General features: G+C 37.9%; 1 protein-coding gene and 1 long non-coding RNA gene across 5 annotated transcripts in view; one reads left to right on the top strand and one right to left on the bottom strand.

The window, feature by feature from the left end:
- Positions 1-12,019, bottom strand: part of LOC146397769 (uncharacterized) — a 119,093-nt gene that overhangs the window by 9,427 nt on the left and 97,647 nt on the right. The window lies entirely within an intron of this gene.
- TMEM30C (transmembrane protein 30C) overlaps positions 1-12,019 on the top strand; it is a 60,432-nt gene that overhangs the window by 33,668 nt on the left and 14,745 nt on the right. For 3 of the 4 annotated variants that reach the window (XM_084991605.1, XM_084991601.1, XM_084991602.1), the window contains exon 8: positions 10,438-10,472. In XM_084991605.1, the coding sequence (XP_084847731.1) occupies positions 10,438-10,472 (35 nt within the window). Of the gene's footprint in view, positions 1-7,164; positions 7,204-10,437; positions 10,473-12,019 lie in introns of all 4 variants that reach the window. The other variant, XM_084991607.1, reaches the window with a different exon arrangement.

The raw sequence follows: 12,019 nt of genomic DNA, 5'->3' as shown, positions 1-12,019 counted from the left end.
ATGTACCACCCATGGCAACCTTACAGTCTATTTTTTCTTGTGATCCAGATGCTAAAATTTCGGCACCAGTCCTCAACCATTAGTCTTATAATTTGGCTAACACTCTTCCTATCAGACTGATAGACGTTCCGAGGCTGATACAACATATGAATCTAAGATTATTGTCTCATACCATGATAATACCAGGTTCATAGTTTAGAACAGTTCTGTTATTCAGAATGGCTGCTGGCAAAGCCATCAGTCACACTGCAGCTTTTCCTCACAGAGATAATGTGTTATACACTATATGATATTCTCAGAAAGACAAAATTGTAGTGATGAAGAAAATTAGTAGTTGCCAGGAATTCAAGGTAGGGTAAGGCTAGTCTAATAAAAGGATAGAATGCAGGAGTGTTTTAGGGTAATGGAACTGAGGTGTATCCTCATTGTGGTGATAGTTACATATATCTGTACATGTGTTTATTCATAGAATTGTACTTGCCAAAAAAGTTCATTTCACTAGTGATCATTTAAAAATTAAATTCATCCCATCAAAAATGATTTATAGCCTGTCCTTCATCAATAAGTCCAAATTGATTTGCCATTTTGTTTAATCATTAGCAAGAAAGAGGGAGTGCTATAGTGAGCTGAAGAAAAACAGTAGCCTTGAAGTTCCTGTTGTGCCTCAGCGGGTTAAGAACCCAACATAGTATCCATGAGGATGTGGGTTCGTTCCCTGGCCTCACTCACTGGGTTAAGGATCCAGTATTGCCGCAAGCTACAACATAGGTTGCAGATACAGCTCTGATCTGGTGTTGCCATGGTGTAGGCCGGCAGCTGCATCTCCGATTAACCCCTAGCCCAGGAACTTGCATATGCCACAGTATGGCCCTAAAAAGAAAAAAAAAAAAATTAAATGAAAAATGGTAGCCAGGTCAAGAAAAGGGAAAATAACTATATCTGATTGCTATAATTGACAACAGTGGTTGACTTCACTCAGGAGTATGGAATAAAACAGAGTTTCATGAGATAAAACTCTTAAATTCTGGAGTTCCTTTGTGGCACAACAGCTTAAGGGTCTGGCATTGTCACTGCACTGGCTTGGGTCCCTTCTGTGGCAAAGTTTCCATCCATGGGCCAGGAACTTCTACATGCCCTAGCCACAGCCAAAAAATAAAATAAAATAAAATAAAAATAACTAAAAGCAAACTTTAAGTTCTTAATTGCTGAAGCCTCTCCCAATTTGGGGGGGTAGGTGGTGCTGCTGAAAATAAAAGACATTTCCCTGGTTACAAAATCTCAGGATCTATGGTCTCAATCCATATAGAAAGAGCATTTGATCATTTGATAAAATTCATCACCTTTCATAATAAAAACGCTCAACAAACTAGGATTAGAAAAAAGTTACTTCAACATAATAAAGGCCATATATGAAAAACCCACAGCCAACATACTCAGTGATGAAAGACAGAAGGCTTTTCCTCTAAGACCAGGAATAAGTTAAAGATGCTTAATTTCAACACTTCTAGTCAACATAGTGCTAGTAGTTCTATTCAGAGCAATTAGGCAAGATATTAAAAAAGAAAGGCATCCAAATTGTAAAAGAAGAAGCAAAATATCTTCATTTGCAAGTGACAAGATCCTATATGTAGGAAAGCCTAAAGATTACACACACACACACATACACACACACATATGTTGTCAGAATTAATAAGAGAATTCAGCAAAGTTGTAGGATACAAAATTAATACACAAAATCAGCTGTGTTTCTATACACTAACAATGAATAGTCCAAAAGAAGATTAAGAAAACAGTTCAGTTTACAACTGAAGAATTATGAAGCACTTGGAAACCAAGGAGGTTAATTACACCAAAAACTACAAAACATTCTTGAAAGAAATTAGACATCCCATGGAACATGGGATGGAAAGATACCCCATGTTCATTGATTAGAATGTTTAATATTAATATGTCAATACTGCACAACATGATCTACATTTTCAGTGCAATCCTCATCAATATCTCCACATTTTGGAGTTCCCATTTTGGCTTAGCAGGCTAAGGATCCAATGTTGTCTCTGTGAGGATGTGGATTTGATCCCTGGCCTTGTTCAGTGGGTTAAAGATCCGGCTTTGCTGCAATCTATGGCATAGGTCCCAGATGCAGCTTGGATCTGGGGTTTCGTGGCTGTGGTATAGGCCAGCAGCTGCAGCTCCAATTCGACCCCTAGCCTGGGAACTTCTATATGCTGCAGGTACAGCCATAAAAAGAAAATAAAATTTTTTTCTGAAATGGAAAATTCATCCTGAAATTATTACGGAATTTTATCAAAGGACCCCAAATAATCAAAACAATTTTGAAAAAAAAGAACAAAGTTGGAGGTCTCACATTCTTGATCTCTTATAATGCTATGGCAATCAAAACTGTGTGGTACTGGCATACACACATAAACACCAATGGAGTACAATAGAGAACCCAGAAATAAACCCTTACATATATGGCCAAATAATTTTCAGTAAGAGTGCCAAGGTCATTACTAGGAAAAGACAGTCTTTTTAACAAGTGGGTGTTGGGAAAACTGGATATCCAAAAGCAAAAAAAAAAAAAAAAGCAAAAATGCTAATGCAAAAATAAATTGGACCCTTATCTTATGCTATGTACAAAAATTAACTCAAAATGGATCAAAGACCTAAATGTTAGAGCCAAAAGTTAGAAGAAAACGTAGGAAAAAAGCTTTAAGAGATTGGATTTGGTAATGATTTCCTGCTTGCCAAAAAACACAGTCAAGAAAAAAAAAATAGATAAATTGGACTTCATTGAAATTTAAGAACTTCTGTGCATCAAAATACATTGTCAACAGAATGAAAAGGAAATCCTCAGAATGGGAGAAAATATTCACAAATTATATATCTTATAAGGGATTAATTTCTGGAATATGTATCTTAAAATTTCAACTCAACAACAAAACATCCAATTTAAATGGGCAAAAGACTTGAATAGACATCTTCAAAGGTATACAAATGGCCACTAAGCCCATGAAAAGATGCTCAATATCTAATCATTAGGGAAATTCATATTGAAACCATGAGATATCACTTCACACACATTAACATGGCTATTATAAAAAAAAATTCCAAATGTTGACAAGGATATGAAGAAAGTGGAACCCATTGCTAGTAGGAATATATAAAATGGTGCAGCTGCTATGAAAAAATGGTATCATGATTTTTCAAAATAGAATTACAATATAATCTAGCAATTATACTTCTGAGTATACACCAAAAAAGCAAGAATTTGGACAGGTATTTCTATACCAGTGTTCACAGTAGCGTTATTCACAGTAGCCAAATTCACTGCTGCAGGTACAGCCATAAAAAGAAAATAAAATTTTCTTTTGGAAGCAACTCAAGTGTCCATTGATAGATGAATGAATAAGCAAAATGTGGTATTGGTGTGTACATATATATATACACATATACAGACAGACATACACATACAGACGTACAGTTAATCCTTGAACAGCTCAGGGGTTATGGGTGCTAACCCTCTGCACAGTCAAAAATATGCATATAACGTTACATCTGCCCTCCATATCTGTGGTTCATGATCCAAGGAACAATCAACCACAGATAATGTATCATAGTACATGTTTAGTGAAAAAAATCCATGTAAAGGTGGGCCTGCACAGTTCAAAGTCTTTTTCAAGGATCCACTGTGTATGTATATATGTGTGTGTGCATGTATATATATGTATATACACATACAATAGTATATATTTGAGCCTCTAAAAACAATGAAAATTCCGATACACGCTACAACATGGACAAACCCCAAGGACATTATGCTATGTGAAATAAGCCAGACACAAAAAAACAAATATTGTATGATTCCATTTATACAGTATACCCAAGTCCAAGTCATAGAGGCAGAAAGTGGAATGGTGGTTGCCAGGGGCCAGGGGTAGTTTGAATGGGAGATTATTGTTTAATGGGTACAGAGTTTCCTTTGGGGAAGATGAAGTAGTTCTAGAGATGGATGGTGGTGATGATTGCACAACAATATGAATGTACTTAATGTCACTGAACTGTACACCTAAAGATGGTTAAAAGGGTAAATTTCAGGCGATGTATATTTTACCACTGAAACCAAATAAGTCTCAGAGTTAGTATGCCATGCTTGTAATTTAGAATGGCATATACCAAAAAACTTTTTGAGTGGCTTTTGTACATGTGCTAAGCGTTTGATCAAGCCAAATTATCAGTAAGGAAGATGGAGTGAAAATGGCTATAGCTTTCAGCCACAGTGTCCTCCAACAAGTTAGGACAGCATGTTTGTTGTATAAGGCTCCTGTCTTGGTAGTTTCATTGGAAATGAATAATGGCTTCATCAATGAGGAGTTTTATTAACTAAGCTTTATTGGGTACACTAAAAAAGTCCCATTATTTACCAACTCAAAAAGATCTTCAGCTACAAATATCTTATGTCACTACAGCACCAAACAGAACTCTGGCTAAGATGCTCTGTAGATAACTACTCAGCACAAAGAATGCATTCTCCTGGGAACATACTGGAGCCTCCACATGGCCCTTAAGAAGACACTGACCTCTTTGAAACTAGGACTGTAAGGTCCAGGGAACTGGAGGCGACTTCCACTTGCACAGATTTTTCTGAACTCTGGTTCTCAAGAAAGACTAAATGAAGGAATCATCGGAAGACTCAAAATAGAATCTGTCACATACCAGTCCTATGAGGTAATGCATGATCTTGCGGAGGCATTAAGACAAAGGAAGACAGATAATCTGGGCCTCTTTTTAACATGATTTATTGGCTTCTAGAGAGGCTCAAAGACTGTGGAAAAAATTCTCCTCTTCTGTAAAAATATATTAAAATATATAGACCTATTGGACTCTTTTAAACTGAAAATAGTAGTTAAATCCTAGGATCAGGACTAGCACCAGCATAAGGAAGGAGTTCCCTACTCCCCACCTCCTTCCAGACGGCTCAGATAGCATCAGTCTCCTGGCCAATGCAGAGACAGAGTCTGTATTTCAAGATTTTCATCTTTGACCTCTTTCTCTCTGAAACATAAAATAGCATCGTCAAGGGTTTTAGATAGCCTATGGCTTTATGAAAGCTTTTTCAGTTCACACCAGTGAGAGTTTCCCATATGGACTGAGGTCAGTTCTTGACCTCTGGAATCTTTCATATGTTATCCTCAAGGCAGCTGCTTTCTTATAAATTAGCTGTGTATTTTCTGGGATCAACCACATCCTTGGAAAACTTAATGCATTTCATCCAAGAAACTTGGCCTCCATTCTGTGCTCTCTAGAGACAGCTGTGTGAGTTTCAGGAGCAATAACTCAGACAGAGGGTCCTCTGTGGTCAGGGGAGCCCCAAATTTGGATAAGGTTTCATTGGCTTTAGTAATTTGGTAAAAGTAGGAGAAGGCTCCTAATTCCATGGGGTCAAATACCCTCCCTGAAACTAAAATGGAAAAGATGAACTGACTCATGGAAAGGATTTTGTGATAAACCTAATGTCCTGGGGCCACTTTCAATGGTACCTCCTCTTCTCATCACTCATTTCCCTTGTGTGTCTCTTGAATAATATCTTTTTAAGGATTTAATAAAGATTTCTCTGTCAGCAGCCCAAGTCAAAGCCTCTAGAGGAACTGGTATATTGTTTGAAAAATCCAGGGCCCTCAGTTCCAATGAAGTATAAGAATAAAGAGGATGTAAGGAACAAGATATCTATTGGGGACAGACAGCCTGAAGCCAACAGCACCTTGGGACTAGAAAGAATGAAGAGACATCGGCCCAATGGAGATATTTAAATAGAATGGGAGTCAAATAGTATTAGCAGTTACATATACAGATGGCAGATAAGCATATGAAAAGATGCTCAACATCATCTGCCATTAGGGAATTGCAAATTAAAACAACAATGAGATGCCACTACATACTGCTCAGAATGGCTTAAATCCAAGTATTGACAGTACCAAATGCTGACAGCGAAAAGATCAGTGGTTGCCAAGGGTTTGGGGAAGGGAAAGAGGTTTGGGATTTTTAGAGGGGTCTATGGGAACTCTGTACTCTTCTGTAAATCCAAAACTTCTCTTTAAAAATGTATTAATTAAAAAAAAAGAGCTGCTGACAAGAGATCTGGTAATGCCTATCTGCGTAAAGATAGGGGCCAGTCAGAGATTTGCATCTTCTTAATAGTGTGGAGTATTTGTGTGTTCGTTAAATGGGAACCAAAATGAGGTTTCTCAAAATGAGTTTCAAGAACCACCTCCATTAAAAACTGGGTTGATTATTAAATGCAGACTCCTGGGCCAAAACTGTTGAATCCAAGTCTCTTGGAGTGGGACCTGGAAATCTGCATTGTGAACACTTCAGTGATTCCTGTGCACTTTAAAGTTTGTGACCTGTTAGTCTACACTGTACCAATCTGCTAATTTCCAACTGGCGCATTCTACCAATCTGTAGGTCTTCTATCTTTTATTTTTGTCCACTAAATTCTTATATATATAACAATCCATGAACAGGCGTGCTGGAGATGGAAAGAGTGGGATGGACACATACAAGTTGAGACCAATGAACAACCTGTTTGAAGAGGCTTCTGAGCCTGTGTCAGTCAGAAATGACCAGTGGAAGATAGCTCTTGAGCTTTGAGTCAAGGGGTAATAAATAGTTTCCAGGAAGAACTGTGAAAGCATGCCAAAAAATAAACACACACACACACACACACACACACACACACACACACACACACACACACACCCTCAAACCAAAACAAAGAAACCAGAATATGAAAGATGATCATTTTCCATCATTGGTGTTACATTCACATACTTGCCAGATTGTGGTTTTCTTTATTTTTGAATAAATTACCATAATTGTAACCTGACACTGAGGTAACAAAGTAAACAAAGTGTGGTAGGAGGGAGAATAAAATATTTTTCTCATTTGTCCCACATCCACTTGTGTAACAAAATAAGGTCTTTTACTTCTTATATGCTTTATTATTGCTGTTTTAGCACTTGGAGCAAGATGTGTACCTCTCTCTCTCCTTAGCTAGGCTGTGAACTATTTAAAAGCTCTTATTTACCTCTGGGTTCTCAGTGTCAGGCACAGAGAATGTAGTCTGCAAATATATGTATATTGATTAACTAATTAAAACAGCACCTCAGGAGAGAGCCACACTCCATTGGAAGTGATATGGTATGTATAAATGAGGGTAACTGAGCAAAAAACCTCACAATTTAAAGCAAGTGGAGGAGAAGACCAGCAGTAAGGAAGGTTAGGGTCAACAACTGCAAAGTGTGGAGTTGCCATCATGGCTCAGTGGAAGGGAATCTGACTCGTATTCATGAGGATGCAGGTTCAATCCCTGGCCTCGTTCAGTGGGTTAAGGAGTGGACGTTACCATGAACTGTGGTGTAGGTTGCAGACGAGGCTTGGATCTGGTGTTGCTGTGGCTGTGGTGTAGGCCAGTGGCTACAGCTCCAAATCGACCCCTAGTCTGGGAACCTCCATGTGCCTCAGGTGTGGCCCTAAAAAGACAGGAAAAAAAATTGAAAAGTGTGAAGAGGAAGATGACAGCTGGTTATTAGATTTCCCAGAGCTTGAGTATTTTTATCAGATCATAGAATGGACCCACAATTGTGGTTGGTCTCCTGAGAACCATGGCCATTGTGAAGTATAGGCTTTTCTCTTTCTCCTCTCTATCCAACATTGCTCTTATTCTCAAAAGGAAACTCTGGTAGAATTACACAAAACAGCCCACAAAGTCAGATGTAGAAAAGTCAGGCAGTAGACATAAAAGAAAAAGAATGAATTCTGCTCTTGGTGTTTGGGTTACTAACTTTGCATGGGAAATTAGATTTGCATTTTAAGTGAGTATATTGGCTGTGTACTAAAATTTTCCTAGCCTGTGGTATAGAGTTGAGCTCCTCCAGGTTTTTACAAATTGGGAGGAATTAGTCTCTGTTGTCTGTAGAACTAAAGGACATAATTAGCATTTCTGGGAAACACTCTAGTAAAATTAGGAAATTTTAATTCAGTTTGGTTATTGGGCTTGCTTTTATTTGGATTAACAAAGGCGTAGCTTAATTAAGAATGCCTCAGAGGGCAATAACAGTCTGAAGAGAAGCTGTGAGTAATGAAGTGGCATTCACATTGTTACCTTCAAGTCACCTTAAATTACTTTGGAACAAGACAAACTAGTAAAATAAAATTAGGAAACATCTTGCATTTGAAGGAGATTTATGGGTTTTGAAATTTAAAATCCCAGGTGTTGGCAAAGATGTACAGCAACCAAACATCTCATACTCTACTTGTGGGAGTGTTAACTGGATCAATTATTTTGAGCAATTGCTAGGCAGTGTGTCTACTAATGCTGAACATACATATAAGCTACGACTAAGAAATCCCAATTGTAGGTATATGCCCCACAGAACTGAACATATTTGTTCTCCCATTCATAAAGCCAGACACAAACACTATCCAAATGCCCATCAACAGAGAAATGTATAAGTAAATTGTGATATATTTCATAAAACTGAATGCTGTACATCAAGGCAAAGGAATGATCCATAAACTGCACAAGGTATGTATGAACTTCATAAACATGGCAGTGAGTGAAACAAGTCAGGCAGAAAAACTATATACCTGTGAATCCTTTTATGTGAAGTTCAAGCACAAGCAAAGTCTATAGTGTTAGAGATCAGGAAAATGAATACTCTTGAGAGGGTGTAGTGACTTGAAGGGGTGTGAGTGATATTTCTGTGGTTATTGTTTCTTGTCTTGCATGTTTATTACATGAGCATGCTGAGTTTGTAAAAATTTATTAAGCTGTACATTTCTAAAATGTGCATTTTTCTCTATAGTATACTCCAGTAATATTTCATTTATAATCTCAAAAGATACATGAATTGTTGGATGTTGTCAAGGAAGCTATTATCATGTTTCTATTAAACTGGAAAAAAAATGAGGTAAAGAGAAGATATAAATAACTTTTTAAAAGTACCTAATTTACTAGAGTTCCCGTCGTAGCTCAGTGGTTAGCAAATCGGACTAGGAACCATGAGGTTTCGGGTTCAATCCCTGGCCTTGCTCAGTGGGTTAAGGATCGCAGACACTGCTCGGATCCCACGTTGCTGTGGCTTTGGCATAGGCTGGCAGCTACAGCTCCAATTTGATCCCTAGCCTGGGAACCTCCATATGCTGCAGGAGCGGCCCAAGAAATGGTAAAAAGACAAAAAAAAAAAAAAAAAAAAAAGTGCCTAATTTACTTTTCACATTATTGATCCACGCTAAAACAAGGTTTTATTTTACTGAAGGTGAAGAAACATTGTGCCTTTGCTTAATTGTTTTTTGCGGGGTTTTTTTTGTTTGTTTGTTTTTGTTTTTTTTGTCTTTTGTCTTTTTAGGGCCACACCTGTGGCATATGGAGGGTCCCAGGCTAGGGGTCGATTTGGACTACAGCTGCAGGCCTACACCACAGCCACAGCAACTTAGGATCAAGCCATGTCTTCGACCTACACCACAGCTCATGGCAATGTCTGATCCTTAACCCACGGAACAAAGCCAGAGATTGAACCCACATCCTCATGGATACCAGTCCAGTTCATTAACCACTGAACCAAGATGGGAACTCCTTAATTGTGTTATTTTTTTCCTCTTTGTAGGAAGTACTGCTTAGAATCATATGTTACTAATTATATACCAACATCTCATACATCCCAATGTGCAGGTAGAAAGAATGGAGTAAAGGTATATTTCACTTCTTTTAGTAGAAGTAAATATAGAGTATATAGAAGTTTATTATTCTAAATTTATCAAAAGAGATGACCATATAAAATCATTCACTGGTAGATTTTTATTCTAAACCAAACCAAGTAAACAATCACGTCTTTAAGAACAATCTATATTTTATATAGAAAATTGTATACCTAAAGTTCTTGCTTTTCTTGTGAGGAAAACTGAGTAGGAAAGAGCTGAAATAGCTTACATAGAAGTAACAGAGCTAATACTAACATAAAACAAAAGAAAAAATGATTTCTTCCACCATTAGTCTTAGTAAAAATTAACTCAGACAAATTTTACAGTCGTACAATCATTAAAAGGAATTAGGAGAGAAAATGGTAAGGAAATGTCAAGGAAAGCCAACATTCTAGTACTGAATGTCCTCACAGGCACTGCAAAGTTAAATGTTAATTTGAAAATGGAATTAAAATTTATAAACAAACTCCTAATAAATGAGATTACTCCTCTTATGTTGTTAGTTTTAAATCTTTAAAGAAGTTTTCACATGACAGAATGTATGCATTTTATTCTGTAAATGTTTCTTAATTAAAAGCCAATAAGTAAAGTGTATCAAAATGTTTTTGAAACAATTGAAACAACTAAAATCTTATTTTGTAGCACAATAACTATTTTCATATAATCTTCCAGGTGATCAAGTATATTTACATCATGATAATCCTAAGGTATGTACTTTTCTTTCTTTTTAAATGACAATAGCAATATGATACATGCTCCCTGAAATATTTTCAAGTAATAGAATTATGTAAAAGAAAAGTTCTGTTCCATTTTACTCTCATTCAAGAGTAAGCACTGTTAACATATCCACCTTTTTCCTTGTATACTCATACATATACACCTACTACTTTGTCTTTTGTTACTATCATTTAAAATTTTGAAGTAAACATTTTCCCATGTTCCTGAAAAATTGCTGTTTTAAAGGCCACATGGCATTCCTGTGTGTTTATGTAGTAATCAGGGCTCTTAATTGTCAGTGACAGAAACCTAACTTAAACCAGCTTAACAAAAATAGAGACTTAATGGCTTGTGTAACTGAAGTGGACATGAGTGGAAGAGATATTAGGTGTGACTGGATCCAAGCCTCAAATTGTTTTCAGGAATGTACCACCTGAGTCTCTGTCTCTCTTCATCTCTGTGTATTGGCCTTATTTACTTGGTTTTGCTGCAGCCAGTCTTTCTCTGTGTGACCGGCAACGTGGAGTTGTATTTTTCCAGTCCTTGACCATAAAAACAAGAGAATGTCTTCCTCACCAATTATAAAGGAAAATTCCTAGGAAAGGACTTTCATTGGCTTATCCCTAAACCAGTCACTGTGGCTGTGGAGATAGGACAGTCTGATTGGCCACCTTGGGTCATGTGCCTCCCCTATGTTTAAGAGGAGTGAAGGAAGTGATAGGGAAGAAATATGCTTGCCAGGAGTTCCTGTTGTGGCTCAGTGATTAACCAACCCAACTAGTATCCATGAGGTTGCAGGTTGGATCCCTAGCCTTGCTCAGAGGGTTAAGAATCCAGTGTTGCTGTGAGCTGTGGTGTAGGTCGCAGACGAGACTCGGATCCCGCATTGCTGTGGCTGTGGCTGTGGCATGGCCAGCAGCTACATTTCTGATTGGACCCCTAGCCTGGGAACCTCCATATGCCGCAGGTGCAGCCCTAAAAAGACAAAAGACAAAAAGAAATGTGGAAACATGCTTGGCAGCCAGAAATCATACCTTTCATAGTTATTGTATCCTGGGCTTTGAGACTGTCTCATATTTGCCTGTAATTGATAACCTTGGGAATACCCTCAAGGGTGTTACTCCTATAGGATTTTGCCTTGAAAAATTCCTTGGGAGTTCCTGTCATGGTGCAGTGGAAACCAATCCGACTAGGAACATGAGGTTGCAGGTTCGATCCCTGGCCTCACTCAGTGGGTTAAGGATCCGGCATTGCCGTGAGCTGTGGTGTAGGTCACAGATGTGGCTCGGGTCTGGCATTGCTGTGCCTGTGGTGTAGGCCAGCAGCTGTAGCTCTGATTAGACCCCTAGCCTGGGAACCTCCATATGCCGCGGGGGTGGCCCTAAAAAGTAAAAAAAAAAAAAAAAAAAAAATTCCTTGGAGTAGAATTCTTGAATCAAGGAGTATCACATAGACATTCATGTGGTTCTTGCTATATGTTGCCTTATTGTTTTCCAAAAGAATTGTGGCAAAGAAACAGCTAATAAACAATGAGGGT

Source organism: Sus scrofa, chromosome 13, assembly GCF_054392235.1.
Source record: "Sus scrofa isolate SSC_HxYL_T2T_F1_AM1 chromosome 13, Sscrofa_HxYL_maternal_Yorkshire_Landrace_v2.0, whole genome shotgun sequence".
Taxonomy (NCBI): domain Eukaryota; kingdom Metazoa; phylum Chordata; class Mammalia; order Artiodactyla; family Suidae; genus Sus; species Sus scrofa.
Note: the sequence above shows the minus strand (reverse complement) of the source record. Positions and strands in the feature narration are given on the sequence as shown.